We start from the raw sequence: 26,373 nt of genomic DNA, 5'->3' as shown, positions 1-26,373 counted from the left end.
GTCAAAGGGGCGCTGTGATCCGCTCGGGCCGCTCGTGGCTTGCAGGCCGCCAGCTCCTCGCCAGCGCGCCGTGGAGCGCGGGAGCCCGGGAGCCCGGGAGCCCGGTGAGGCGGGGCAGAGCGCAGGGGCGGCGCCCACCCGGGGCGACCTCCTCGCGCCCGCAGCTTCGCCCCGACGGCCGCTGGGCGCGCAAGGGCGGCAGCACGGGGCGGGCCGAGGCCGCTGTCCCCGCCTCCCGGGCCTGGGGCTCGCCGCGTCGCGCCGTGCTCCGCTTCCCCGCGGCCGGGCCCCTTCCTCCCTTCCTCCCTTCCTCTCTGCGGCCGGGCGCGATGGAGAGGGCGCGCGGGGCGGCCGCCGCGCTGCTGGTGCTGCTGTGCGCGGGCTGTGTGCCGCGCGGCGGGCGCGCCCAGTACGAGCGCTACAGCTTCCGCAGCTTCCCGCGGGACGAGCTGATGCCGCTCGAGTCGGCCTACCGCCACGCGCTGGACCAGTACGGCGGCGAGCGCTGGGCGGAGAGCGTGGGCTACCTGGAGATCAGCCTGCGGCTGCACCGCCTGCTCCGCGACAGCGAGGCCTTCTGCCACCGCAACTGCAGCGCGGTGCCCCCGGCCCGGGCCGAGCCCCAGCCCCAGCCCGAGCCCGAGCCCGAGCCCGAGCCCGAGCCCGCCGGCCTCGCCCGCTACCCCGAGCTGCGCCTCTTCAGGGGCCTGCTGCGCCGCGCGCACTGCCTCAAGCGCTGCAAGCAGGGCCTGCCCGCCTTCCGCCAGTCGCAGCCCAGCCGCGAAGTGCTGGCCGACTTCCAGCGCCGCGAGCCCTACAAGTTCCTGCAGTTCGCCTACTTCAAGGCAAGTCGGCGCGCCCCGCCCCGCCCCCGGGCCCCCGCGCCCCCGCGCCCCCGCGCCCCCGCGCCCCCGCGCCCCCGCGCCCCCGCGCCCCCGCGCCCCCGCGCCCCCGCACCCCCGCACCCCCGCGCCCCCGCCGGAGACCCGGGCCCCGCCCCCGGGCCCGCCCAGGCCCCGCCCCCGGCCCCGCCCCCCGCCCCCGCCCCGGCCCCGCCCCCCGCCCGGGCCCGCCCTCCGGGCCTGCGCCCCCGCCCTCCGTCCCGGGCGGCCTCGCACCGCCTGTCCCCATCCCGCCTGCCCCCAACTGGCCTTGTCAAAGACGCCTCCAAATCCTGTCCCCCCTCCTTCATCTTAAATAGGGATCAAAGTACTTTATTCTGGGACAGAGAGGACGTTCGCGGAACTCCCAGGCACCCAACAAGGCCTGCTACGTTTTACCTGTTGCTTGAAGACAGACTCCCTAAAACTCCTTTTTCTCGAGGAAGTGGCGACTTTCAGTAGTAAGACGCGAGGAGGCCCGAGTTGCCGGCCAGCTCCGACTAAGGAGACCGAGGCCGGGCCAGGGCGGGGCTCCTGGAGCACACCCCCTGCCTGGAAGGGCCGGGCCGGGCCGGGACTCCGCGGGTTGGCGCCCTCCGCTCTCTCCTCTAGGATTTGACACGATTGTCTCCCTCCTTCCTCGTGGCTGCCTGAATTCTGTGACTGCTGGCTAGAAATAGCACAAATTGCAGTTCTTCATCCTTGGAGTCCTTTCTCCTGGGACCCGCAAGTTTTAAGAACGGGCTGAATTCCCTGTTAGTGGATGAAGTGACTTCAACTTGGCGGGTCTTCACCACGTCATGCCAAGAAAGCCCTCTCAAAGTCCATTTTCTATTTTATAACGATTTAAAGGAATATACTGCATTTAGTTTAATGACAACAAAAATAGATTCATAAAAAAAATTCATAGTATATTCCTGACTCTGGAGGTAGAAGTTGTTTTGTTTTTAAGCGTTTCTTTGAGTTTTGGGACTGCAGGATCTGTGTTTCATATTTCTGAAACAGCCACCTCATGTTGCATTCATAAGAGCAATAAAAAAGCACAAACCTCTAAGTAGGTGAAAAGCTGAGTTATTCCTGTGCTTACACTTTTATATAAAGTGTTGGCTTTCTGAATGTTTGTCCTGGCAATAAAAAAAAAAAATCTTAAAATAGAACCAGGGGATAAAATTAATAAAGCTTTAGGACATTGAAAAATTATGGCTGGCTCATAAAAGCACTATATTTTAGGCAAAAAAAATGACTCATTTAATTTTTTGTGTAGCTTTTGAGTCATATAATTAAGGGGGAAATGTTTTATTTTTAAAACTGGAGAATAGTAGAAGCTGATTTCTTTTATCTACAGATGAATTTGAAACAAGTGATATGGGGGGGGGGAGGGCAAGAGTATTTTCCTTTAATGCGACTAGAAGGTGAAGGTTTTCTCCTTCATTATGGTGTCTTCAAAGTTTAGGATGGTCACAGCTATTCTTCAAAACCTTTTATAGGTCTCATAACAATCACTTAAGTCAGTAAAATACCATCTGTCTTGGTATTTTGAGATCTCTTAAAGGACAGGAAAGGTTAAGGATTTTTATTAGCAAGCCAGAATCTTCTCTTAGTTAGTCCAACTGAAAGTCACTGAAGAAGTGATCTTAGGTGATCTTAGGTGGTGTTACTGTATGTTTTTTTTTTTTCCCGATATTTCAATGTTTACATTTTCTCTTCTGATATTTAGATGTTTACATTTTCTCTTCTTTTTTAAAAAACATTTTATTTATTTATTCACAATAGACACACAGAGAGAGGCAGAGACCTAGGCAGAGGGAGAAGCAGACTCCTTGTGAGGAGCCAGATGCAGAACTTGATCCCTGGACCTGGGATCACACCCTGAGCCAAGCTCAGATGCTCAACCACTGAGCCACTCGGGCACCTGAAAGGTGGTTATTTACAAAGACTAGTTAGGGTGGGTGTGTCTCCCTACCCCTGGGCCAGAAAGAGCATGGAAGAAGACAGTTCCAGGAAACAGGAAGGAGGGAGACTCTGGAGAGGGCTACCTCGAGAGGAGCTGTGACTGTCAGTCAAGCTGACTGGCAGCCCACGGTGGCTAAAGGAAGGGAGGCAGAAGACTATGTAACCCAACTTTACCCCCTTGCTTCCCTTCAGGCTCCCACTGGGGCTTCTTACTTGTGAACCCCATCGGAAGCTGGAGAGCAACAGAGTGCAAGTCTTGATGGGCCATGGAAGTCACTGAGCCCTCAGCTGGAAGCACTGTGTTGAAATACAGGGTTATTTGAAGGACTGAGCATTCTTGTTTAGCAAAAATCGCAGCTCATCCTCCATTGAGTAGATCTCTTTCTTTGTTGTACTCAGGCGAATAATCTTCCTAAAGCCATTGCTGCCGCTCATACCTTTCTACTGAAGCATCCTGATGACGAAATGATGAAGAGAAATATGGCGTATTACAAGAGCTTGCCTGATGCTGAGGACTACATTAAGGACTTGGAAACCAAGTCATACGAGGTACATCTGGGTTTTTACATAGCAGGTAGTTGCAGTGTGAGTGGCTGAGAAAGCGGGTCTTGATGAACAGCTCTTGTCATCTTAGGACCTCTAACGATTTTTGATATCCTTGATGAATATTATGACAATGGAAATGATTGACTTCTTAGCACAAAGTTGGCCCATTTGAGAATGAGATTTTACTTCCCATGATGTTCTTAAAGCCACCTTTCTTTTAAATGCTGTATTTTAGAAATAAGGTCATTTGGGGGTACCTGGGTGGCTCAGTCATCCAACTCTTGATTTCAGCTCAGGTCAAGGTCTCAGAGTTGTGAGATCAAGCCCCACCCACATCAGTCTCCTTGCTCAGCGGGGAGTCTGCTTGGGATTCTCTGCCTCCCTCTCCCTCTGCTCCTCCCCTTAGCTCCTGCTTTCTCTCTCTAAAATAAATAAATGAACCTTAAAAAAAAAAAAAAGAAATAAGGTCCTTTGATCATTTAGTTTTAAGATCGAGGAATAAGGGCAGCCCTGGTGGCTCAGCGGTTTAGCGCCGTCTTCAGCCCAAGGAGTGATCCTGGAGTCCTGGGATTGAGTCCCACGTTGGGCTCCCTGCATGGAACCTGCTTCTCCCTCTGGCTGTGTCTCTGCCTCTCTCTCTCTCTCTCTCTCTCTCTCTCTCTCTCTGTGTCTCTCATGAATAAGCAAATAAAATCTTAAAAAAAAATAAGAGAGGAATAAACTCATGTCTTGGATATCCTCTGTCCCCTATATGTATTGAGGTAGAAAAGGAATTGAAGGGCTTGGAGGACTACTTTGACAAATTAGAGGCTACTGAAATCTGTGCATCTGCCAAAAGGAGTCTGATGGCAATGAATGAGGAAGAGTCGAACTCCTTTCAGCACTTACTATTGTCCAGACCTATCTAGCTTGGGTGCCATGGGGCATGTGTACCAAGGAAGGGCAGGGCAGGGTTGAAAACAGATGTGTTGAAAGTGTCCATGGAGAGCTGGTAGATTCCAACCAAAGCCTGACTGTAGGGCTACCTATAGTGTGACCGGACTGGAAGTTCACTGTTTCATTGGTGGTGACCCTCAAATATAGTGTGCAGAGTCTCTATTCTGGTGGCCCTTCAGTTTTCCAGGGAAGAATTCTCCAGCCTTTTTCAGGACTCGGGAAGTGTTGTGCTAGTCCTGAGTGTCTGAGAGCCAGTCTGGGAAGAGGGGAGGGGGCCTCACAGCTGAGCCAGAGACTTCACCTGCTTTTTGGTTCTTGGCCCTGTGCCTCAACACCCACTCTGCTGTGTCTGATCCCTGACCCTCCAGCCCTCCATAGATAGAGGCTCTGGAATCAATCACCAGTTTCTGGTGAGGAGCAGTTTTGGGAAGTGGGATCCCTTGGGTGGACAGGTCGGTGTGCAAGGAAACACGGTGCTCCAACAGCCCAGTTCAGACTTTCAGCCCTGTTCTCTATTCCATGCCTAGCACCAGTCTCTGTGGTCACTAGTGCCCACAAAAGCTAACAGGTGTGTGATGTAGTGTAGTGTGCGTGAGGGGTGTGTCACTTCCCCGCCAGATCCTCTTCTGTGATAATTTGGCTTTCTGTCCTTCCAAAAGTTGTTGCAATGTCTTGTCTGTTGCTTTCCTTTTCTGTTCTCCTGTGAAAAGGATTTCTGCCTTTTTACCTTTTTCACTGAGGTTTTCACTGGGCTTGGGAAGCAGAGCTGAGAGCCCAAGGTCAGTGTGCTGTGCCTAACTGCATGTGGCTAGCCCATTCTCTCCCTCCTTGGAGTCCTGCTGGCTGTGGTGGGGCTGCCCTTCCACGTGCCCACGGGTTCCTTCTCCATGTGTGGTTTTCTTCTAGCTGCCTGCAGTGGCTGCTCGTTTGCCCAGCCTCTAGGCCAATAGTTCAGTTCACTGCTTTCCTTATTTCCAGGGGCTACCACCTGCTCGGAAATTTTAGGGAGATCACCCTCTTTACCTGACCCCTGAAGCCTGGTGAAAAGTTCAGGTCTGAGGGGTGGTCCTTAGACACCCCCATTTTGGAGCAACTGAAAAAACAACTCTAAATGGAATGTGCCATATTTCCAGTCCTGCCCTGGACCTTCCATGTTTTCAGGGTCGCGCATGTACCCAAGATCTCTGCTTATTTCTTGTGACACCAAGCAGCTTCCTCAGCCTTAGTTATTTCTCTCTCTGGTCCTGTCAACAATTAGCAGAAATTCTCTGAAGTTTCTACCATCTGGCACATGGCCACCCTCCCCAGGTAACTAGTACTGATGCACAGCATGCCTATTTTATACTTAACCGTTGGGGGAAGAGTATCTGCCACCTGCTCTCAAGCGTCTATCTTTTCTCTGCTTCAATTTTAAAAATCAGCTTTATTGAGGCGTAACTTATTTAAAATTTATCTACCAGTTTTAAGTGTATAATTTAATGACTTTGGTCAAGGCATGCAATTGTGTAACTTCCACCATAATAACAATATAGAATATTTATATCTCACCTAAAATGTTCCCTTAGGCCCCTTTCCAGTCAAAACTGTGTCCCAAGCACTGACCTCTGGCAGCTACTTCCCTGGTTTCTGGCACTATGGTTTTTGTTTTTTTTCTTGATTTGAGTTTAATTTTATTATCAAGCATCTCCTACTTTTTGAATGAAATAAGAAGCGTACCATTGTACATAGGTTAGAAAAAGCTAAATGTGTCAGTTCCCGCTTGGTTTCATATTTAATGAAGGGTCAGTATGGTTTTCTTGGAATTAATGAGAGTGGAACTGCATGATGGTCTGGCTCTTTTTGGTTGGACAGCCTGCCTGCTCATGTGCGAGCTTCACCCGCTTCTCCGTGCTTTCCAGAGCCTGTTTATCCGAGCAGTGCGAGCCTACAATGGTGAGAACTGGAGGACGTCTGTCACTGACATGGAGCTGGCCCTTCCCGATTTCTTCAAAGCCTTTTACGAGTGTCTCGCAGCCTGCGAGGGCTCCAGGGAGATCAAGGACTTCAAGGACTTCTACCTTTCCATTGCAGGTTGGTGGCATGTTGTGTTCTACGCATACATGGGACAGCTGCCCTGGGGCACCTGCATGCCTTCCCAGTGGCTTGGGTGACCTCCCAGGAACTTTTGAGCTTCAGTGTGAGTGGCTGGCTGGGTAGGTAATACGTACCCTTGACTCAGTAGGGCCTTCTGGCAAAATACCTGAGTACCATGTTCAAGCACAGGCCTGGAAGGGGGATCTACCAGATCAGCCCTGCTCGGTTATAGGCTTTTGGAAAAATAAAAATGGGTTGAAGAGCAACCCATGTTCAAGAGAACATGACTCATGTTCTATAAATAGTTACTGGTTTCGCCACCCTGAAGGGTGCAGTCCAGTGGTGTGTAGTACTTGTACATTGGTGTACAGCCATCACCACCGTTCATCTCCACCACTCATCACTGCATCTTCCCCAACAGACATTCTGTACCCACTGAACACCAGCTCCCCATTCTTCCCGCAGCCCCTGACAACCACCACTCAACTTTCCGTCTCTGTGAATTGGATTATTCCAGGTACCTTGGATAAGTAGAATCCTATAGTATTTGTCCTCTTGTGACTGACTTTTTCACTTAGCATGACGTCCCCAAGCCTCACAAATGGATTGTCCCTTAAATCTCTTTTCATCCATAGAATTAGATCTGTTTTTTCCCCTGGCTATTGAAAAAACTGGATCATTTGCACTGTAGAGATTCCTATAGTCTGGATTTTGCTGATTGTATCCCTTCATCCTCTGTTCTCTGTGTTTCTTATAACTTGGTAGCTGAATGTAGAGGCTTGATCAGGCTCAGGTTTGATTTTCTTTCTTTGTGGAGGTTGGGGCACAGGACTACTTCCTAGTTGGTGCTCAGTTCTGGTGTCAAAAGGCACAGGATGTCTGGTCATCTCTTTCTCTGTAATGTCGGCAGCTGCTGGTGCTCATGCTGGACCTCACATGGCCCCTGTTAGCCAGTGTTCTGCTGCTGAGAGGTCCTTCCTTCTAGCATCCCTTCTTGCCTATGTCAGGAAGTACTCCTTACACTCAGACTAAAGGAGGGGTACATAAAGGGTGCTTACCTGGAGCTGAAGTGTTTTGACTATAGATAAAAGGCAGTTATTAAAAAAGGTAACATTTATTATGCTCTAACTAGATGCCAGGCCCTGTCCTATGCTTTTTATGGGTATTATCTCAATTTTACCATCCTGTGAGAAAGGTACTAGCTTTCTCCCCATTTTACAGCTGGGAAAGTTGAAGCTTAGAGAGCTTAAGTACTATGCTGATAGTCCTCAGGGGGAAGGGCCGGGATTTGAAACCGGGCAGTCTTGACCGTAGGCTCTTCCCTCTCACCTCCAGTGAAATAGTCTCTCCTCATGGATTACGTTGGACTTAATCTCATCCTTTATTTTCTTTTCTTTTCAAATAGGTAACATATATGCACATAGTGAAAGACACAAAAGGATATTCTGTAAAAAATAAGTCAAGGTCCTGACTTGAAGATAGATGGTACACATACATGAAGATACCTCAGGATGGATTCCATTTATAGAAATGTGGGTGAAGGTGAACCCCCAGGGGGCAAAATGGTACCCTGGGGCTACTAGTAGCTGAATTATTATCTTTTCTAGGCTGAAGGGGAGGAAGGAGTTGCAGGCAGTTAGAAGGAAGTCTTACTTCTATCCACATCTCTTTTACCCATTCCACTCACCCCAAAGATAACCATTTTTATTAGCTTCTGGCTTATACCTCTAAAAGTTTTTTTTTTTTGACATAAAATAAGCAAAGATCACTTTATCTTTGATATGCCTAAGATATGTATCTATAGCTGTATTTTTATATGTAGATAGATAATTTAGGAATCTATTTAATTTAAAATTTTTATTTTAAAATAATTTTTTATTTTAATTTTTAATTTTTTTAAAAAGATTTTATTTATTTATTCATGAAAGACACACAGAGAGAGGCAGAGACACAGGCAGAGGAAGAAGCAGGCTCCATGCAGGGAGCCCATTGTGGGATTCAATCCCATGATCCCAGGGATCATGACCTGAGCCAAAGATGATGCTCAACCACTGAGTCACCCAAGTGCCCCTTAATTTTTAATTTTTAAATAATTCCAAATGTATAGGGAGGCAGCAAGAGTAGTATAAAACTCTTATAAACTCATTACCCAGATTCACCAATTTTTCACACCAATTATGCCACATTTACATTATCATTCTCTCTGTAACTGTGTGTATGATTATTATTTTTATTTCAAAACCACTTGAGAGTATGTTGCATACATCATGACCCTTTACCCCATAATAGTTCAGTATATTTCCTAAGAATAACAATATTTTGTATAATAACTGTAACTATAATAGTTATTAAATTCAGCAACTTAATATTGATGTAATACTTTTATCCAGTCTATAGTTTATATTCTAGTTTTGCCAATTATTCCAATAATGTCCTCTAGCAACTTTTTCTTTCTTAGTACAGTCCAGTCCAATACCACGTTTCCTATTTATTTGTCATTTTTCTTTAGTGTTCTTTAATCTCGAACAGTTCCTTGGCCTTTGTTTTTATGCCACTGATTTTTAAAAAAAATTTTTATTTATGATAGTCACACAGAGAGAAAGAGAGAGGCAGAGACATAGGCAGAGGGAGAAGCAGGCTCCATGCACCAGGAGCCCGACGTGGGATTTGATCCCGGGTCTCCAGGATCGCGCCCTGGGCCAAAGGCAGGCACCAAACCGCTGCGCCACCCAGGGATCCCTGCCATTGATTTTTTTTTATGCCATTGATATTTTTTTAGAATATAGGCCTGTCACTTTCTAGAATATTCCTCAATTTGGGTTTTTATTACATTCAGGTTGTGCATCTTTGGCTGGAATACTACAGAAGTATGCTTCTCAGGGTATCCAGATGTGCATGGTGTCTGTTTGCCCCTTACCAGTGATGTTAATTTTTAGGCATTTGGTTAAGGTAATTTCCTGTTTCTAGCTTCTCTGCAATACTGTTTTTCCTTTTGATATTAATAAATAATTTGTGAAGAGATACTTGAAGACTAGGACAATTTGCTGTTCATCAAACTCTATCTCCACTCCTTCCCATACTACCACACACATATTGATTTAGCATATATTGAAGATTCTTGCCTGATTTTTTTCCCCCATAAAGGTTGTGTGTGTGTGTGTGTGTATATATATATATATAAAATATATATATATTATATATATATATAATAAGTAGACATAAGATATGTCTATTTTTTCTGTATTTTTATGTTTGTTTCTTTCCTAGTGAATAGGTACCATACTTTATACACTGTTCTGTCTCTTGCTTTTTCCACTTAGCCATATATCCTAACTAGCACATAGAGATAGTCATTCTTTTTTATTGCTACTGAGTATTCCACTGAGGGGTGGGGAAAATGATGCAGTGCAGTTTATTCAACTCTTGGACATTTGGTTGGTGCCAGTCTTTTGCTATTACATGTAATACTGCAATCAGAAACTTTAGGCTTTTTTTTTTTTTTTAACTAAGTGGGGAGGTATGTTTTCAAAGTGGGATTGATATATAACATAAGTGGGATTGATAGTTCAAAGAGTAAATGTCTCTGTAAATTATTTAGTATTTTATTTTATTTAAGATTTTATTTATTTATTCTTGAGAGACAGAGAGAGAGGCAGTGACACAAGCAGAGGGAGAAGCAGGCTCCATGCTGGGAGCCTGACATGGGACTCGATCCTGGGTCTCCAGGATCACACCCTGGGCCGAAGGTGGCACTAAACCGCTGAGCCACCTGGGATGCCCTATTTAGTATTTTAAATTACCATTTTGTATTCCTAGCAAAAATGTGTGAGAGTGCCTGTCCTCTACAGTTTTGCTGACAAAATGTATACCATCGTCTTGGAGCCTTTTGCTGTGAGCTGCATGAAGGGAGAAAAGGCAGGGGGCCAAGGATCATATGGGAGGATTTTAGGGACCAATCCCCAAAGTGGTAGAAGTAGCATTCATCTGTTGTTGCAGTCCACGTTTCATTGGCACAACTAGTTATATGGCATCAGCCCCACTGCAAGGGAGGCTGGGAACTGAAGCCTTTGACATCTTTCTCTATTTTGATATTTAGGCCTACCTATTCTCTTTTCAAGGTTGTACAGATTCTGTTGTTTGTATGTACCATAATTGATTAATCACTATCCTGTTGATGGGCATTTAGGCTATTTCCAACTCTGTTTGGTGTTGCAAACAGTGCTTATGTGTGCCTGTGTCTAGAGAAAATTTCCTAGAAGTGCCAGAGGATATGTGCATTTTAACGTTTGATGCATTTTGCCAAATTGCTATCTAAAAAAAGTGTTCCTGTTTTGCTTCTTCCAACAGAATATGAGAGTATAAGTTTCACCATTTTCTTCTTAACACTGACTGTTATCAAATTTTAAAAATTTTGCTGATTTAAGTGGCAGGTGGTAGCTACACTTGTGGTGAGCATGGCATAACATATATACTCGTTGAATCACTATGTTGTACACCTGAAACTAATGCAACATGTGTGTCAAGCTACTTCAACAAAACAGGTGTTTTTTGTCTTTTTTTTTTTTTTGCCAACTTAGCAGTTTAACATATTTTAAGTGGGATTGTGTTTCTTAATCACAAATGAGGTTTAACATCTTTTCACAATGTTTATTAGCCATTTTTACTGTTTCTTTTCTTTGGCCATCTTTATAATGGGTGTCTGTCTTTCTCTTACTGAATTTCAGTAACTTTGTATATTAAGGATTTTAGTCCTTTTATCACAAGAGTTGCAATATTTTACCTTTATCATCTTTGCCTCTTACCTGGATCATTGAGGGGGGCAGTAGTAGTATAAGAAACTAATCAATTTACTGCTCTGAAAATTTGTGTGTATTGTTTCAGATCATTATGTAGAAGTCCTGGAATGCAAAATACAGTGTGAAAAGAACCTCACCCCGGTTATAGGAGGCTATCCAGTGGAGAAATTCGTGGCCACCATGTATCATTATTTGCAGTTTGCTTATTATAAATGTAAGTAATTATCTTCTACAACATCTTGGGCAAGATCCTTAATCCTCCTAAGGCTCAGCTTCCCATCTGTAAAAAATAGGGATAATAACTCTTACCTCTGGTTGTTGAGAGAATCTGTCAAGGTTGTGTTGATAGCCCTGGTGCTGTGCTTTGCACAAAAAGGCAGCAAGGCCTGGTGATTCAGGGCATGAACCCTGGAGCTGGACTGCCTGGGTTTAAATTTCATCTTCATCACTTACTAACTGCTCCGTGCCTCAGTTTCCTCATCTGTAAATTAGACATAATTGTACTAACCTCATGAGATTGTCATGAGGATGAAGTGAGTTGATATGTGGGGAATGCTTAGGGTATTCATACCCCAGTACATGGCATTATCTCCTCCCTATCATTAGCCTTACCATCCAGACTGAGTTTTATTCCATTTGGTCCTCCTTGGACCTGAAATTCGAGTTAATGGATCAGAACATTCCAAGGAGTCAAAGGGAAACAAATGTTAAGAGAGAGAAAGTCATTCAGAGTTCAGACTTCATAGTATATCTCTTTGCCTTTTCCTTCTCTTCCTATAAGTGACATTGCCAAGTGCCACTCATCTGAGTGGCAGGTGCCTCAGTGCAGTGGTGAGTGCAGGAGGATCCTTCCCACTCAGGAGTGGGTGGTCCTGGGGATTCAGGGATGTGTTGTTGGGAGTGACTGGTTGACCTTGGCACCCACAGCCCTCCTTCCCCACTGTGGCTGTTTTGTTCTGTGTGGAGTCCTCTCCTCTTACAATAGCCACCTGCCTTTTCCTCTCACCTCCCCTCTTGAGGATACACTGAAAGATTTGCCTGCTGAAGGTTAAAAAAGGGACAAAAAAGAAAAAATATTTTTTCTTCTCTATGTATATATAATATTTTTATTTATTTAAAAAATTTATTTATTTATTCAGTCATGAGAGACTGAGAGAGGCAGAGACATAGGCAGAGGGAGAAGCAGGCTCACCATGGGGAGTCTGATGTGGGACTTGATCCAAGGACCCCGAGATCTTGACCTGAGCCAAAGGCAGACACTCAACCACTGAGCCCCCCAGGTGCCCCTATATATATAATTCTAAATTTTGCTAATCAGGATTGTTTCTGAGAAGGCTCTGTAGCAGTCACTTACACCAGAGCTTAATGAGTGAAGGAACTTGCCTCTTTCAGCAGTGAATCTATTATTGCAACAGTCTGAACCTCACCTAAGGATGCAATGAGATATCCTGCAATGAGATCAACAGGAGGGAGAGGTGTGTCTTCAACAGGTGTCCTTCCTCTTGCACAGAGGGCAGGGGTGAATTTTTGTTTGCCACTGTAATCCTGGCACCAACTCTTAGGTAAAAGATTATTGAGCATAGAAGACAAGAAGCCTTCTCCTCCTCCTCCTCCTCCTCCTCCCCCTCCTCCCCTCCTCCTCCTCCTCCTCCCCCTCCTCTCCTCTCCTCTCCTCCTCCTCTCCTCCTCCTCCTCCTCCTCCTCCTCCTCCTCCTTCTTCTTCTTCTTTTTTGAGACAGAGAGGAAGTGAGCTGGGAGCTGGGTAGAGGGGCAGAGGAAAAGAGATACTCCCAAGCAGGCTCCATGCTGAGGCTCCTCTTCCTGTAAGTGACATTGCCAAGTGCCACTTGTTAATAAGCATGGAGCCTGACATGGGGCTCAATCCTATCATCCAAGATCATAACCTGAGCTGAAATCAAGAGTCAGATCCCCAGCAACTGAGCCACCCAGGTGCCCCAAGTCTTATTCTATACAATCTAGGAACACCCTTTCACATGAGACACACTAAGCTCATAGAGGGTCCTCAGCAAATATTGATTTGGCTGCATTCTAGTGTCAAGGGGACAGGTCTCACTAGCAGTGTTTTTGCTTTTGAAGAGCCCTCCTTTTTATTTTTTATGTATGTATGTATATATGTATGTATTTTTATTGGAGTTCAATTTGCAAACATATAGCATAACACCCAGTGCTCATCCCATCAAGTGCCCCCCTCAGTGCCCATCACCCAGTCACACCCCCCTGCCCACCTCCCTTTCTACCACCCCTTGTTCGTTTCCCAGAGATAAGAGTCTCTCATGTTCTGTCTTCCTCTCTTATATTTCCCACTCATTTTCTCTCCTTTCCCCTTTATTCCCTTTCACTATTTTTTATATTCCTCAAATGAATGAGACCATATGTTTGTCCTTCTCCGATTGACTCATTTCACTCAGCATAATACCCTCCAGTTCCATCCACGTTGAAGCAAATGGTGGGTATTTGTCGTTTCTAATGGCTGAGTAATATTCCATTGTATACATAAACCACATCTCCTTTATCCATTCATCTTTGGATGGACACCGAGGCTCCTTCCACAGTTTGGCTATTGTGGACATTGCTGCTAGAAACATCGGGGTGCAGGTGTCCCGGCGTTTCATTGCATCTGTATCTTTGGGGTAAATCCCCAGCAGTGCAATTGCTAGGTCGTAGAGCCCTCTTTTTTAGTATTAGTGATTGATTAGTGCTTTCTTTCAAAAAGACTCCTAGTACAAGCTTGTTACAGCAAACATTTCAGAGATATACAGAGAAACATCCAAAGCAAACCACCCATTTGCATCCCTCCCTTCCCCCAAATTCCAGTATTAACTATTTGCTTACATTCAGCCACACTTGGAAGAACCCTGTTTTAATGAGAATTATGGAAATTATGTACATTTAACAAACTTAATTCTGGAAATTTAAAAGTATACATTAGAGAGATGGTATAATAAATTGTAGTATGCCCAAACCGAACTTCAACTTTTATCAACACTTTGCCAATCTTGGATTCACAGTTTAGAAGTTTTCTGTTGGGGCACCTGGGTGACTTAGTTGGTTAAGCATCTGCTTTTGGTTCAGGTCATGATCCCAGGGTCTTGGGATCGGGCTCCCTTAGGGGCTCCCTACTCGGTGGGGAGCCTACTTCTCCCTTTTCCTCTGCCCTTCCACACCTCTTGCTTGTGCTGTTTCCTGCTCTCTCCACCTCCCTCTTTCAAATAAGTAAAATATTTAAGAAAAATTAAGTTTTCTGTGGATGAAAACATAAGCTAGTGTTGTTGTTGTTTTGAGTAAGCGGATGTTTTTATCTCATTTTCACGAAAACCTGTGTTGGCACCTTCCTGAGCTAGGCCCCGTGTTGGACTCTGAAACTTGGGGAAGAATCTGTCAGGTGTTCTAGCCCTCTGAGCTGCTTCTGTGTGCTCAAAGCCAGAACACTGGGAGTTTAGAGGTGTTTCAGATACTTCCAGGCTCTGGCAGCTTACTGGTCCTTGGAATCCTCACATACTCTGAAAATCGCCTCTGCATATGGAGACTGTGGCAATGACTTAACACCAGTAGAACAAAACCTCTAGCTCTGCTGGCTGCTTCGCAGAAAATCTTTGCTTTCTGAGTTTTAGATAAACAGTATGAGTAATATTTACTTCTTGAAATTAGCTTCCTGCAAGTTGGGCCTGTTGTGAACTCTGTCTAGATTATCTACCACACTGAAGTTTTTGAGGGCGAGGGCAGATGTTATTTATACTCAAACCCCAGCCTCATTGGCCTTGAAATAAGTACCTCCCCCTGCCTTGTAGACCTTGTGAATAACATGTGTCCTTCAGTGCTCCTTTTAAGGTTGTGGTTACAGCAGACACCCACTGGGTGGCACAATGTATTCATGCCCGCGTTTTGGTCACCCTGGCCAACCAGACCTTTAGCAAAGGTAGTGGTTTGTAAATTGGAGTGTCCTGTGCCAGCATATATACAGGGGCTTGTGGTTTATCACTTCTTTCCCCTTGCCCACTCCACCCCCAAAACAAATCCCAACCCCTGCAGATCCCCTATGCTGGAAGTGCCACCATAGATGGGGCAACTCTAAGGAAGGATGCTACAAGTGGGAACCCCAGTTTCCAGGAGATGGCAACACCAAGTGACTTCAGATTTCTTCCAGCCCAGAAGGCCCACCATCTTTTGGGTTTTCTAGGTTTAGTTAGCTTTAGGCAGGCTGCTGGATCTGGGGATTGTGGTGTCATCCAGGGGGGACCCAGGACATCCTCCCTACCTCCTTACCTCCCTACCTCCCTCAGCCCCAGGACAGTCCAGGCCTTGAGACCCAGCCTTCCCAGCTCAGGTCAGCGGAGTCTCAAGTAGAATATAGCAGACATTTCTGCAAAGGCATCTGCCTAATGAGGAACTTCTGTGTTTCAAAACTGCTCCCAGGCTGCCGTGGAGACCCAGCCTGTGACCGGCTCACCCAGGCAGGCTTCTGGTGCGTCACAAGCTTTCCCAACCAGGGGTGTGGAGAAGAGGCTTGCCCATGGATATTTCCTTTAGGAAGCTGTGTTGGCGATGGGAATTTCAGGGCACGGTTTGCTGATTCCTGTTCTCTTTTCTCCCCGGCCTCAGTGAACGACCTGAAGAACGCAGCCCCCTGTGCGGTCAGCTACCTGCTCTTTGACCACAACGACAAGGTCATGCAGCAGAACCTGGTGTATTACCAGTACCACAGGGACAAGTGGAGCCTCTCGGACGAGCATTTCCAGCCCAGACCAGTAGGTGCCTGGGCGCTGGGCATCATGTTTGCGGGCCTCCTCTTCATTCTCACTTTCAGGGGACTACTTGGAATGCATGAAAGGAAATCCTTTTTTTTCCTGGGTTTTTGTTGTTGTTTTTTGTTTTGTTTTTGTCTTTTAATATTTTACTGCTCTGTTCTGATTCCCAAATCAGTAAAAACTGCAAATTTCAAACATTACAAAAATGTTTTACAAACAAAGTGAAATTCATTCGAAATCCCAAACCTTTTCTTTACCCCTTGCCTTATAGCTATGTATTTGCTCATATATACAGCATGTATTTATTTATCTATATATCAGCATGTACAGAAACAGGGTCATACTTTACCTTCTGTCGTGCACCTTGCTTGTCTTCTCAACAATTCATCATGAACGTTTTTCATGTCACACTCATACACCTGCTTGTTTTTTAACACCTCCAAGGTAGATTCATTTATGGATGGGCCATCATTTAATTCACTTGATGGACAAGCTCAGCTTTTCATGTGTTGTCACTGAATTCAGGGATTATGTATTACTTTTTTTTTTTTTTTAGATTTTATTTTCTATTCATGAGAGATACAGAGAGGCAGAGACACAGGCAGAGGGAGAAGCAGGCTCCATGCAGAGAGCCAAACATGGTACTCGATCCCGGGACTCCAGGATCACGCCCTGGGCCAAAGGCAGGGGCTAAACCCCTGAGCCACCCAGGCATCCCTATGTATTACTTTTAAAAGACCTTTTCTAGTTAGTCTTTGCCCTTAACTTGTATTTTCTTTTTTTTTTTTTTTTAAGATTTTATTTATTTATTCATGAGAGAGGCAGAGACATGGGCAGAGGGAGAAGCAGTCTCCCTGCAGGGAGCCTGATGCAGGACTCGATCCTAGGACCCTGGGATCATGACCTGAGCCAAAGGCAGATGCTCAATCACTGAGCCACCCAGGCTTCCCTTAGCTTGTATTTTCATTGGGATTTTTTATATGCTGCCCTAGTTTGCCATATATAGGTTTTCCTTCATACCTCATTCCCCTGCCAACACACACACACAATCTCTCTCTCTCTCTCTCTCTCTCTTTGTGTCTCTTTCACTCACTTGGGGCTGGCCACTCTTTTTTAATTGAGATATGATTCACAGAGAGTAAAATTCATGCCCTTAAAATGTACAATTTATTGTTTTCCAGTAGGTTGACAGAGTTGTACAATCATGACCACCATCCAATTTTAAACATTTGCATCACCCCCTAAAGAAATCCATACCCTGTTCCCCCCTCCTCCCAGTTCTGACATCAAAGGGTTGGTCATAGGAACTGTTCTGTTTTTGTCTGAACAGGAAGCAGTTCAGTTCTTTAACGTGACTACACTCCAGAAAGAGTTGTATGACTTTGCTAAGGAAAATATAATGGATGATGATGAGGTAAGTTTTCATGTTTAGCACACGTCTGGCTAAGAGAAAATATTACTCACATCTTTGCAGAAATCACCTGAAGGCCAAGTCATCCCTGAAACAGAAGGGGACCTTGAGAAATACAGTTTCTGTAGGCATTTTAAGAAAAATCAGAGCACTGGCAGGGGGACACAGCTTTCTTTTTTTTTTTTTTAATAATAAATTTATTTTTTATTGGTGTTCAATTTGCCAACATATAGAATAACACCCAGTGCTCATCCTGTCAAGTGCCCCCCTCAGTGCCCATCACCCATTCACCCCCACCCCCCGCCCTCCTCCCCTTCCACCACCCCTAGTTCCTTTCCCAGAGTTAGGAGTCTTTATGTTCTGTCTCCCTTTCTGATATTTCCTACCCATTTCTTCTCCCTTCCCTTCTATTCCCTTTCACTATTATTTATATTCCCCAAATGAATGAGACCATATAATGTTTGTCCTTCTCCAATTGACTTACTTCACTCAGCATAATACCCTCCAGTTCCATCCACATTGAAGCAAATGGTGGGTATTTGTCGTTTCTAATGGCTGAGGAATATTCCATTGTATACATAGACCACATCTTCTTTATCCATTCATCTTTCGATGGACACCGAGGCTCCTTCCACAGTTTGGCTATTGTGGCCATTGCTGCTAGAAACATCGGGGTGCAGGTGTCCCGGCGTTTCACTGCATCTGTATCTTTGGGGTAAATCCCCAACAGTGCAATTGCTGGGTCGTAGGGCAGGTCTATTTTTAACTCTTTGAGGAACCTCCACACAGTTTTCCAGAGTGGCTGCACCAGTTCACATGCCCACCAACAGTGTAAGAGGGTTCCCTTTTCTCCGCATCCTCTCCAACATTTGTGGTTTCCTGCCTTGTTAATTTTCCCCATTCTCACTGGTGTGAGGTGGTATCTCATTGTGGTTTTGGTTTGTATTTCCCTGATGGCAAGTGATGCAGAGCATTTTCTCATGTACATGTTGGCCATGTCTATGTCTTCCTCTGTGAGATTTCTCTTCATGTCTTTTGCCCATTTCATGATTGGATTGTTTGTTTCTTTGCTGTTGAGTTTAATAAGTTCTTTATAGATCTTGGAAACTAGTCCTTTATCTGATATGTCGTTTGCAAATATCTTCTCCCATTCTGTAGGTTGTCTTTTAGTTTTGTTGACTGTATCCTTTGCTGTGCAAAAGCTTCTTATCTTGATGAAGTCCCAATAGTTCATTTTTGCTTTTGTTTCTTTTGCCTTCGTGGATGTATCTTGCAAGAAGTTACTGTGGCTGAGTTCAAAAAGGGTGTTGCCTGTGTTCTCCTCTAGGATTTTGATGGAATCTTGTCTCACATTTAGATCTTTCGTCCATTTTGAGTTTATCTTTGTGTATGGTGCAGGAGAGTGGTCTAGTTTCATTCTTCTGCATGTGGATGTCCAGTTTTCCCAGCACCATTTATTGAAGAGACTGTCTTTCTTCCAATGGATAGTCTTTCCTCCTTTATCGAATATTAGTTGACCATAAAGTTCAGGGTCCACTTCTGGGTTCTCTATTCTGTTCCATTGATCTATGTGTCTGTTTTTGTGCCAGTACCACACTGTCTTGATGACCACAGGTTTGTAGTACAACCTGAAACTGGCATTGTGATGCCCCCCCCATGGTTTTCTTTTTTAAAATTCCCCTGGCTATTCGGGGTCTTTTCTGATTCCACACAAATCTTAAAATAATTTGTTCTAACTCTCTGAAGAAAGTCCATGGTATTTTGATAGGGATTGCAGTAAACGGGACGCAGCTTTCTAGGAAACCCAGGTCATTAGCACCACGTTTCCTGACAGTGAATATAGAGGAACCCATCATAGAAGTCATCCAGTGATCATTTTTTAACTTTATAAAGTCATAGTGGATTTTCAATGACTCAGTGCCCTGAAAACACTTGGAAAGCCTCATTCATCCCAGGTTTTCTGGGATATTATTATCAATCTCTTTTTTTCTTTTTCTTTTTGTAAATTCGGTCCTTGCTGTCAGTCATTTTATCATTCTCTGAGATTGCTTGAATTCCTGATACCTATTCAGCTGTCTCTCTCTTTTTTTTTTTTTTAAAGTTTTTATTTATTTAAGAAATCTCTACAGCCAGTGTGGGGCTTGATCTCATGACCCTGAGTCCAGTCACATGCTCCTCTTACTAAGCCAGCCGGGCTCCCCTCAGCTGATTCCTTTTCTGACAAAGACTCCACTGCTGATGGAGCAGTCATTTTGGGGTGGGGCAGCCTAGTCACAGGATAGTCCTTATTACGGGTAGTATTTAGAGAGATGTGTTTGAAACAAACCAGAACCTGCTTCCTGAGGCAACTAGGGACTTGCCAGCTTTTAGAGCTTGTTCTGACCTGACCCCTTACTTCATAGATGAAGGGCCTGGGGGACAGGAAAGTTCTATGAGCTGCTAGACCAGACTTAGAGGCCCTGAGACTCCAGGTTTTCTCTTTCACTGCCCTGCTTTTTGGTGAAGGACTTCTAAATAAGATATTATCTTGGAAAAAAAAAAAGATATTATCTTGGAATTTGTTTTCCATGCTCAAATCTGCATGGGGTGGACTCATCACTAGCATGTGCTAAATTTCCCAGGGCTTTGGTTTTCTGCCTATAAAATGGAACTAATAATGTTGACCTCACTGGGTTGGGGAAATGAAATACCATGTTGCATGTGGAAGTGCTTTATAGACTAAGAGGGGGTCATTGTGCTCGTGAGTCTTAGGTTGTGTTAAGAAGGAAAGCCTGAGATAAAGTCACAAGGATGCTGCAAAGGAAGGAGTGCTGGCTACATACAAGTTTGGCTGCTCTCATTTGGAAAGTAGAGAAAAATGTATTTAGAAAAAGGAAGAGTTGAGTTCCTAATAATCCAGAGCAAGCCACTATTGCTATTTTGGTATATATACTTCCAATGTTTCCTGTACATCTTCCAAAATGTATTCATAATAAACCCATCTATAATAGATACCATGGCTATTCCACTTAATATTGTAATATGAGAAAGTACCCTTGTTATGTTTTTCTAGAACAGATTTATTGAAATATTATTCACACACCATAAATTCTCCTTTTTAAAGTACACAATATAGTGGATTTTAGTATACTCACAAGTTGTGCATCCATCACTTCTAATTTTAGGGCATTTTTATCACCCCCAAAAGAAAATGCAAACCTGTTAGTAGTCATTCCCCATTCCTTCTTCTCTGCCAACCTCTCCCTCACCTCTGTCCCCACCCCCTGGCAACTACTAATCTACTTTCTGTCTCTGGATTTGTCTGTTCTGGGCATTTCATATAAGTGGAATCTTATGCTAAGTGGTTTTCTATGACTAGCTTCTTTCACTGAGCATAATGTTTCCAGGTTCAACTATGTTGTAATATATGTTATGTTACATGTAAAATTCCCTTTTATTGCTGAATAATATTCCACTGTACATATATATCACATTTTGTTTACCGGCTCCTTTGTTGATGGACATTTGTACTGGTTTGTTTCCACTTTTTTGACTACTTTGAATAATGATGCTATATGAACATTTGTGTACATGTTTTTGTTTGGACAAAAGTTTTTAATTCTCTTAAATACCAAGAGAGTATATATGTGGAAATGGTCATACAGTAGCTCTGCAGTTAACTTGTTGGGGAATTCCAGACTGTTTTCCAAACTGGCTGCACCATTTTGCATTCCCACCAGTGATGTATGAAATTTCCAACTTGCCATATCTTTGTCTGCACTCATTGGTGTTTGTCTTTTTTATTTTAGCCATTCTAGTAGATGTGAAGTAGTATTTCATTGCAGTTTTGATTTTCATTTCCCTAATGACCAATGATGTCGAGTATTTTTTCATATGTTTAATAGCCATTTGTATATCATCTTTGGAGAGATGTCTAGTCTATTCAAATTCTTTATCCAGTTTTTTAAATTGGGTTTCTTGTCTTTATTGTTGAAGTGTAAGAGTTCCTAATGTATTCTGGTTATAAGTCCTCTGGCAGATATATGAATTACAAATATTTTCTTGCAATCTGTGGGTTGTCTTTTCATTTTCTTAATGGTGTCTTGAAGCATAGGAGTTTTAAATTTTGATGAGGTCCAATGTATCTTTTTTTTCTTTTTTGTTTGTGTTTTTGGTATCAATATCTAAGAAACTATCACTTACTCCAAGATCATGAAAATTTACTCCTACTTTTTAAGATTTCTATAATTTTAAGACTTTTTTAAAAAAGATTTTTTTTTGTTTGAGAGAGAGAGTGCACAAGCAAGGGAAAGGTAGAAGGAGAGAGAAGCAGACTCCCTACTGAGCAAAGAGCGTGATGTAGGGCTCCATCCCAGGATCCTGGCATCATGACCTGAGCCAAAGGTAGATGCTTAACCAGCTGAGCCACCCAGGTGCCCCAATTTTAAGACTTTAGATCTACAATCTATTTTGACTTAATTTGACATATGATGGGAGGTAGGGGTTCAGTTTCATTCTTTTATATATTGATATCCAATTTCCCAGCACCATTTGTTGAAAAGATTTTCTTTTCCATTGAATTGTCTTGGCACTCTGTAGGAAATCAATTGACCATAAATGCGAGGGTTTATATCTAGACACTGAATTCTAACCCATTGATCCAGATTTCTATCCTGATGCCAGTACCACACTGTCTTGAATACTGTAGCTTTGTACTACATCTTGAAATTGAAAGTGCGAGTGTTCTAACTTCATTCTTTTTCTAGATTATTTTGGCTATTCTGGATCCCTTGCATTTCCATATAAACAATAGGATCAGTTTGCCAATTTCTACAAAAGGCTGCTGGGATTTTTTATAGGAATTGTGCTAAATCTGAAGATCCTTTAGATAGTATTGACATCTTAACAGTATTAAGTCTTCTGATCCATTAACATGGGATATCTTTCTATTTCTTTAGGTTTTCTGTAATTTCCTTCAATAATATTTTCTTAAATTTCATTATTCTTGATGCTGTTGCAAATGGAATTTTTTCATTTTTATTATTCAATTGTTCATTGCTAGAATATAGAAATACAATTGATTCTGTGTATTAATATTGTAATTCTGCAAATTTGTTGAACTTGTTTATTCTAACAGTTGTTTGGGTATATGTGTCTGTGTGTGTGAGTGTGTGTGTCTATTGCTTAGGAGTTTCTATATGCAAGATCATGTTATTTATGAATAGAGGTGATTTTACTTCTCTTCCAATCTGGATGACATTTTTTTTTTTTTTTTTTTTTTTTTGCTAATTGCCCTGACTAAAACCTCCAGTAAAATGTCAAATAGAAATAGATAGACATCCTTGTTTTGTTCCCAATCTTGTTCAGTTTTGTGTTAGCATTAAGAGTGCTGCTAGCTGTGGGGTTTTTTTGTAGATGACCTTTGTCAAGTTGAGAAAGTTCCCCTTCTATTCTTAGTTTGTCAAATATTTTTATCATGAAGTGGTGTTGAATTTTGTCATTTGCTTTCTTCTGCATCTATTGAGAAGATTGTGTAGTTTTTGTTAACCTTGTTTGTTAATGTTTATTATAAAAATTATTTTTTAATGATTCCATGGTAGGGATTTTTTAAAGTAAAGTTTTTTGTTTTTATAGGTTTTTTAGGTTGTTTCCAATTTTTTGCTTTCACAAATAACATCACTGTCACTAAATTGGTTACCTTTTTTCTGGTCATTTCCTTAGAATAAATTCCCATGGGTGGAATTCCTGGGTCTAAGACTATCAACATTTTTTTAAAAGATTTTATTTATTTATTCATGAGATACAGAGAGAGAGAGAAAGAGAGAGAGAGGGAGAGAGGGAGGCAGAGACACAGGAGGAGGGAGAAACAGGCTCCACGCAGGGAGCCCGATATGGGACTCAATCCCGGGTCTCCAGGATCACTCACCGGGCCGAAGACGGCACTAAACCGCTGAGGGACCCGGGCTGACCAGACTATCAACATTTTGAAGGCTTTTGATGTACAAAAACAATATGTTTAGAAAAAGTCATAGATATTATTACAAGAGAACTTTTACTTATTTGGTAAGACTTTGTCATGTCACAGATGAGGAAATAAATTCAGAAAGGTAGAGTGACTTGCTCAAAGTTAGCTAGTTAGTAATTACCCATTAAACACCAGGCTTATTCTTGGCTTTTGTATTCTTGGACTTGACACTGTCAAGATAAAAAAAGGAGCCTGTTGGAAGTCCTGGAAGTAATTAACTTATTAGTCAAAGCTCTAAAATTGTGAAAGAATTAATCCATCTCTAAAGAACAAGCTATTTTCTTTCCTATATAATATCAAATTATGGCAAGTAATTATTTGAAATAAAGTATAATCAATATAATAAAGTTCTTAGTTTAATCTTTAAAATTTCCAAAGTACAAAATACTACATTGAAACAAAACAATATGATTTAGCTACTGAAGTTAGGGGCATTCTCCTTCATTATCTTTCTGGGGTTGCAATGTGTTCTTAGAGCTCCTGAAAGTTTGCACACTGATTAAAAATCTTGCAGATGCTTATTATGATTTCAGAAACTTATGAAACAGGCTGAAATAGATGCTTCAAGTTTTAGGTTCTGATGGTTTTCTTAGGGAAGGTCTAAAAATATAGATTTAATTTGCAGGATTGATTTATTGAGGGAGTGCTCTCAGGTAGGACAGACGTGAGGTTCAAGGGAAGGAGCCATGAATATATATGGTCTCAGCTGGAGTCAAGCTTAGCCTGATCCCATGGGACCTCTGGAGCATGAATTGTACCACAGAGCTCTGTGTGCATTTTGTAGGCAGCCTATCATTCTCTCCTTGGTTGTTGGCAGCCTAGAGAAGTTGGTGTGTAAACTTCCTGGTGGGGCTGCTCCTTTTGGTTAAGGTCAATTGTCCAGAGAAGGGGCAGCTATCAGCCATCAGCAACTAACACCCCCAGCATCTGGGGATAGATCTGAGAAGGTAGATCTGAGCTAGGCTGTCAGTGCCTCCACTATAACAGGCCACAGAGGGGATTACGTTTCTTTCCTCTGTATCACCTTGAGTACCTATTAGTGTGCTAAGAGCAAACAGTACCATCATCCATGTCACAGCAGCCACACAGTAGGAAACAGTAACTCTGGGAACAGCTGTCATGACCATACGTATAATCCCTTTACTATATTTTCCTTTTGGAGTCCCGAAAGCAAGTGAAGAACATTGTTTTTTCAATCAGTAATCTTCCACTTACATAATCTCAGGGATGACATGATAGAATTATTTGATGAAAATAATAAGCCACCCCCTCTTTACATCTCATGTACTTGGGAGATTTCCCAACTATTCTCGGATGCTGAGATTTTATAACAAGGAAGCGTGTTAAAATATCAAAAAGAGCAAATAGACTCTTGGACTGTGATGGCGACCTCTGTGAAGGAAGCCAAGCTTTAGCAGGGGGCTGATTACTATCAGTGGGGCTGACCCTCATGGGAGTGTGACTTGGCCTCCTTGGTGATTCACTGATTTTTGGCAGTAAAGAGAATGGGTGTCATCAGCTGGGCCCAGGTGTGTTGTGAGAGAAAAGTCAATACAGAGAAGGAAATCAGAAAGTGTGTTGAATTATTTCAGGTTGAGGCTTAAGTCTGATTGCAGAAGGAGGGAGCAGGTGGGCTCCGGGTCCTGACAGTGGGCAAGTGGGTCCCACTCTACCCAAGAAAATGTCTTGTAAAGGGAGTACCTGCTTGAGCCACACTAGCACTATGCACATATACTATCAATCCTTCTTCCTTTCGCAGGTTTCCCACCTTCTGCGTGCTAGGTCCTCTGGAAGAAAAGCAACTTAGGTCTTGGTCCTTGAAAAGCTCATGGTCTACTGATCAAGGCATAAAGGGAACAGATAGAGTGTTCTTGTGGAATAACTGCTAAGGGGTGGGCGATGCCAGAAAAGGGGGCACTAAAAAGGTCTTTCAGAGGGTGGCTGGATTGCCCCCTTCCCTCAGGCCATCTGTGGGGGTTCCTGAGCACTTGACTCCATATTCACATGGAGTGGAAACCAGGTCCCTCCCAGGGGTGAGTCAGGTCCTCTGGGCCCAAGCACAGTGGGGGGCAGCCCATGCAGGCAGTTGGCAGTGGCGCCTTAGAGATAGTCTCTGCTTACTAGCACTCTCAAAGTCAGATAGCCCACTTAACAGAAGTGTCCTGTTGTCTCTTACAGGGAGAGGTTCTGGAATATGTGGATGATCTCTTGGAGCTGGAGGAGACTGGCTAGTCCACAGCAAAGATGTGTCCCTTGATGTTCAGGAGACCCAGATTGTTCGTCTTCCTTTCCCCAGTACCCCACGTGGTTGATACCTCAAAGCATTCTATTTACTCTGTGAAGTGAAAGAGAAGCCTCATCTCTCACTACATCCAATAAGGGGTGAGCCTGCCTCCTCCATGACTACACCTGCCTCCCCATGGTCTTCCCATGTTCACACCTGCCTTCTCCTCATTCACACCTGCCTTTCTCACCATTTTGGCTGGAAGGACAGACTTCCATTTTTTCCCCCAGAAAATCACTATCATTTTTTTAATAAGAAAAATACTCCTAAAATTAGCTCTTCCAGATTTTAGACCCCATTATCCCCATGCCCTGATCCAAGAAAAACTGTGGAAAACAAAGGCCAAACTTCTCCACACCTTAGTACAGCCTATATGTGGTCTGACCTGCACCATTTCTAGCACCCACTGAAAGGCAAGTTGGGTAGATAGTGCAGACTACAGAAATATGGATTTTTGCCCAGCACTTATACATCTCCAAAGTCTTAAAATGGTTGGTCGGTCCCCCTTGGGGACAATTGTCAGTTACAAGTCTCAGAGTTGGGAATGGAAGAAAGCAGAGGGAGTCTAGTTTCATTCATTTTTTCAATAAATATTTATTGAGTACCTACTACTCACTGGAAATACCGCACAGAATGACAGAAAAAAAAAACAACCCTTCCTCTGGAGCCTACATCCTATAAGGAGAGACAGACAACAAATAAATAAGAATAAATATATACAAA

General features: G+C 43.5%; 1 protein-coding gene across 1 annotated transcript; it reads left to right on the top strand.

The window, feature by feature from the left end:
* Positions 1–26,373, top strand: LOC121479106 (cartilage associated protein). Its single transcript, XM_041734626.1, has 7 exons — positions 1–845; positions 3,234–3,383; positions 6,215–6,386; positions 11,271–11,399; positions 15,806–15,951; positions 17,282–17,365; positions 25,545–26,373. The coding sequence occupies exons 1-7, from the start codon at positions 330–332 to the stop codon at positions 25,596–25,598; spliced, it is 1,251 nt and encodes a 416-aa protein (XP_041590560.1). The 5' UTR covers positions 1–329; the 3' UTR covers positions 25,599–26,373.

The sequence above is a fragment of the Vulpes lagopus genome, chromosome 19, assembly GCF_018345385.1.
Source record: "Vulpes lagopus strain Blue_001 chromosome 19, ASM1834538v1, whole genome shotgun sequence".
NCBI lineage: Eukaryota > Metazoa > Chordata > Mammalia > Carnivora > Canidae > Vulpes > Vulpes lagopus.
Note: the sequence above shows the minus strand (reverse complement) of the source record. Positions and strands in the feature narration are given on the sequence as shown.

Coding starts and splice junctions, on each gene's coding strand:
- LOC121479106 (XM_041734626.1), top strand. CDS start 330: ATGGAGAGGGCGCGCGGGGCGGCCGCCGCGCTGCTGGTGCTGCTGTGC. Junction 6,387..11,270: donor CTTCTACCTTTCCATTGCAG/GTTGGTGGCATG, acceptor GTATTGTTTCAG/ATCATTATGTAGAAGTCCTG. Junction 17,366..25,544: donor ATATAATGGATGATGATGAG/GTAAGTTTTCAT, acceptor TGTCTCTTACAG/GGAGAGGTTCTGGAATATGT.